At 43.9% G+C, this 5,020-nt stretch overlaps 1 protein-coding gene across 1 annotated transcript in view; it reads right to left on the reverse strand.

Annotated features, from left to right (window-relative positions):
• LOC110288871 (zinc finger protein 431-like) overlaps window positions 1-2,268 on the reverse strand; it is a 17,811-nt gene extending 15,543 nt beyond the window's left edge. The window contains exon 1 of the mRNA XM_029473900.1: window positions 1,725-2,268. Coding sequence (XP_029329760.1) covers window positions 1,725-1,727 — 3 coding nt within the window. The 5' untranslated portion in view covers window positions 1,728-2,268. The remainder of the gene's footprint in view (window positions 1-1,724) is intronic.
• Between the last annotated feature and the right edge of the window lie 2,752 nt (window positions 2,269-5,020).

The following is a 5,020-nucleotide window of genomic DNA, read 5'->3' on the forward strand; positions in this document are numbered from 1 at the left end:
GGGGGGGGGGGGGAGGTGGAGCTTGGGTGCTGTTGGGGAAGAGGTTAAGGGTAGGGGAAAAGAAGTAACCATGAAGTAGCAAAGACCAGCTACACTGATTAAGGCTAAAAGAGGAGCCAGACTAGAATGGATTTTTCATTCCACATATGCTGCCACCCTTTAGTCTCTTTTAGGTTCAGGTTGAGGTTAAGTTTTGAACAACTTAAATACAGACTGGAGACTGCAAGTCTAGCCACTAAGACACATGGGAAATTTACACAGCAAGCATATTTCCAGGATCATTTCTTAAATACACAGTGCCCTAACACAGCAGGTTTGTGACAGTGTGCTGAGTGGAAGGCTCCAGATGATGAAAAACACTGGAAAAGGAAAAGGTAGAAAGTAAAAAAGCTGGGGTGGGGAGGTCTTACACAAGCTATGGCTCATGCTAAGTAAGCTTCTAAAGAATACCATCTTGTACACGATTGACATGAGGGAAAGGAAGGAGATGGGAGACATCTATGAAGTCAGGAGAAAGATGAAGAAACTATGACGTCAGCAGAAGCATCATACAATGGGACACACTCAGGAGAAGTCTAACTAAACAGTGCTGCACATGGGCAACTCGGTGTTTCTCAAAAACATTTCTGACCAAATCTCTCATGGCCTTGGGAATGATAACCACAGCTCCATAGGGTGGGAAGAGTCTTATTCTCAGAATCTGATTCAACCCCTCCCAAAGGCCCTAGCCCTCTCCCAAGCACATTCCTGGTTTTATCTCTATACACAGGGCCTCAGGGTAAGCTGCCAAGGAGCCAGTTGAGTAGGCCCCAGGCTGTGACTGGCTCTACCAAGCATGTTCCTGGGTTTCAGAAGGAGCTATATCATGCTCCAGACAGGGAACCTCAGGGAAATTTCAGCTTGATCAGGCCAGCACTCAATAATGCAACAGTGTTTTCTTTTCTTTTCTTTTTACCCTTTTCACATGGTTGTCACTAAGTGTCATCTTGCCCATGTGGGATAACTATGCTTTTTTCAAGCAGAAAACTGAACCTTTATGGCACACTAGGCCTTACTGTAGATGGTGATCCTGTAATGCCCCATTGAGCAGGTGGTTAGAGGCCTGCTCTTTGATATGGAGATGGGCCTAGTGGCTGGTTGTAAATCAAGTTTGTTTTCTTTATTATGGTTTGGAGCCATATTTCTGGGCAATCCTTATGAACAAGCATGTGTATCCTAGCAACCTAAACTCTAACTGCCCTGGTTAGCACATTACCTATCTGTGAGATGTTTCACATGGAGTCCACCCTCAGATAAATTCTACTTGGAGTGCCTTACTATCTCCTAAGCTTTAGTAAATCCTTTACATCATCAATTCTGCACTTTTACATCACAGGTTGATATTGGATTGCTACCCAGCACATGAGATGTCTTTTACAACCTCCACAAAATTAACTCCACCTTAATGGCAAATGGTAAGAACAGAACTTGTAGAAACTAGGACTCTCTGAGTTTGGGATCATGCCAAAGATCGTTCTACACACAGGCCAAATGCTCTGCACAGATGCAGCCCCCACAGTGAAGTTATTCAGAGGCTACAACTGGGTCCCGCGAGTGGCTAGGACCTCAGGGGACCTCACACAAGGCCGCCGATTCCCATTCAGTCCTGTGAAAGCCCCACCACACCAGCTCGCGCTGCTCAGACCCCTGCTTCTCCCCATTGTTGGCAGTGACCCTGTGCTCACCATGGCGCAACTTCGGAGCTTGCCGGAGCACAATCCACAGCATCCAGCGGCAGGACAAGGAGCACAGCACACAGGCCCATTCAAGCTGGCTCAGCTACTAAGTGAAACCCCTCGCACCAAGGCAACCGGAAAACCCGCCTTCTCTTCTGACTGGCAGGTCAGCCTAAAGGCTCTGACTGGCCAGTAAGTCTGGAGCACCTCCCTTAGAGTTAGAATTAGCTGAAGGTACACAGTGTAGGTTCTCAGTCCAAGCTTCAAGGCCAGGGCCCTACCTCTTCCAGATTTACAGGGATTTGCATTTCTGTAGTACTTGTACCTATCCTCCAATAGCCTACCAATCTGTGCCCCCGCACAGCGCCAGGGAGACCCCACCAGGAAGGCTGGCGGAGACCTGCCACTGCTCAGCCGCTTGCTCCTCCCCTATGTGGGCAGTGACCCTGTGCTCACGATGTCGCAACTTCGGAGCTTGCCTGAGCACAATCCACAGCATCCAGCAGCAGGACGAGGAGCACAGCACACAGGCCCATTCAAGTCTGCTCAGCAACTAAGTGAAATTCGCGCCAAGGCATCCGGAAAAACCCGCCTTCCCTTCTGACTGGCAAGTCAGCCTAAGACTCTGATTGGCCAATAAGTCTTGAGTGACTCCAGCACCTCCCTTAAAGGTACACTGTGTAGAGGTTCTCAGCCCAAGCTTCAAGTCCAATGCCTGACCTTTTCCAGATCTACAGGGATTTGCATTTCCATAGTACTGGTGCGGGTCCTCCAATAGCCTACTCTTCTGTCTCCCCGCACAGCCCCAGGGAGGCCCCATCAGGAAGGCAAGCGGAGATCTGCAACTACTCAGCCACTCGCTCCTCCCCTATATGGGCAGTGACCCTGTGCTCACCAGGTCCTGACTTCAACCCCAGCTTCCCTCACTCAATAGGCTGTTTGCCTTCTCCCTCCTGGAATTAAGGTAAGTAGCTTACATAGCCCCTCAACTTGCAGGGGAGTTAGCAATCTGTCCCACAAGCGGAAGGGTGCCCAGGATATTAACTATTAAAGAGAGATTTGGGGTAACAATAGTTTATAGAAATAAATAGGCTTATTAATTTCTGGTTTGTTATGTTCATAGTGTAATTTATTTTTGCTTACATCTTTAACAATCAGTTGAGTAGGATGCATTTGTGCCGTGGAGCAGCCCCAGCGTGAGGTGTTTATTCTTTCTTCTTGGTTCTTCTTGAGGCAACGGAGGGGTAAGAGCATAGGCGGAGGGTAAGGCTTTGTCTTACCAAAAATTTAGGGTTGCTGTATAATAAAAAGTTTACTTATGTAAGTCTAAGTTACTATGCTGTTGTACCTGGCCTGCCTTCTGTGATCCTCTGAGGTCACAAACTGCAGTTTCTGGCACTCCGCACCTCATCCTAAAACAGCAGGAGATTAAGTAAAGAATTAATTGCTAGACCCTTTCCCCTGTTCTCCAGATGCCACTTGCTTTCAGGATAGGAGGATGTTTGGAGCCATAAACTTCTACTGAGCCAGGAGAAGAGAATAACACTCGCAGAAAGAAAAACGTTTACATAAGCAAATATGCATAATCTCACATAAATTCATATTCAGCTTCATTCATGCTCATTTATTCATTTAAATTCAAACCCAGTTGGGCCCAGCTTTCATGCATTCTCACAATTACATACTTACACACACACACATGCAGACATTCTCACAATTACATACTTACACACACATCCATATTTACATATGCATATGGAGCATAAGACCCAGCAGGGTTGCAGAAAGAACTCACACATTCTAGATGAAAAATAAATGCACTCCAATCTATTTTACATAGAGAAAGAAAAGGCTTCTACCTTCTTAATGCTAAATGAATTAAACCCATGTTTGTAAGAAAAAAACCTTTGTTTCTTTTAATAAGACTAAACCTGCCTTGTCCTTACCATGGGATCTGTTCTGTCCCATGGTAAGGAGAAGCCTGCTTGCTCCTTTTGCTCTCGGCATCATCTACTTTTTTCCTCTTTCCCTCTGTATTCTACACATTGCTCTCTTAGTAGTTTATGTTACCTATAATTTCTAAGCTACTCCAGTCTGCATTCTCCTTCAAAAAACTTCTCCTCAGCTCAGTTCTCTCACCTCCATTCCTCTCACCCCCGGCCCCCACTTTTCTCTCTTCTCTTTGTCCTCAGCCCTTAATCATCATTCATAATACATGACCACATGTTAAAAATTTCATCAAAAGTTCACACAGAAAAATCAAATCATAAATTGAAATAGAATGTTACAACAGAGAATGTTTACATGAATATCCATAAGGAGTGATTATCAAGCTAAACATCCATCACTTGTCTGAGCTCCACAGGTTTACAGAAGGCTTAAAACCATAACTAAGTTATAAGTGAAGTTTTGTATAGATAAACCCAGTCAATATTTTATCTTCTGTCCTAGCACCAATAATAAATTGTTAGTTCCCTTTTATGACCTTTGGTTAATTGTTTTACAACCTCTTGGAATGTACTCTGAGTAGAAGAAAGTCTGGTTACTAGCTAAGAGTTATTAACTGGTGACACGAGAGACTGGGAGAGTTCTCATTGCAGCTTTGATTATCAGAAAAGGACCTAATAGCAGTCCCATTATAAAGAGCTTAATAATCACAGATACAATTTTAGAAATTCTTATAGGATCCTCATTAAGTATTATGTCATCCATTAGTCTATATAGCATCACTACAAGATCTATCCATCTTTGTGGATCTGCAGAGATCTGCTCCAAAGGGATGTGCTCATACTTAGTGGTAGTTATATATGTTCAATAACAACAGGAAAAGCATATATAGCAGGAATCTTTCCTAAAATGAGTCCCTCACAGCCTTACTCAATGAGGGCTCACCTGTTGAAGACTATATAATAATCCGAGGCAGGCCACTTCAGGATGATCACCTGCTAGTTATTAGCTTGTCCCATTATGGCTCCTGACACAGTGGGGATTGAGGTTGTGTAGGAGGTCCAGGACATGGACAAAGCTGTCCAGATAAGATCCCCTTATCTTTACACTATACAGCACTCCACACATGTGCTAACACATCTTTGCTCTCAACAAAAATATACTGTTTTTTAAAATGGAACAACCTTTAATCTTTTTTTTTTTCCTTAGAGATATGAGGTAGTCGTTTTTCCTTGGGACAAACATCATTTTCATGTTTTCTAACTATACAAATTTTCACTTTGAAATCTTAAGTGATTTACTTAAGAGAGCATGTTCTGTGATCCACTGTGTTCATGCTGTGCTTCCTTCTATGTCTT

This window comes from Mus caroli, unplaced genomic scaffold (assembly GCF_900094665.2).
Source record: "Mus caroli unplaced genomic scaffold, CAROLI_EIJ_v1.1 scaffold_11828_1, whole genome shotgun sequence".
NCBI lineage: Eukaryota > Metazoa > Chordata > Mammalia > Rodentia > Muridae > Mus > Mus caroli.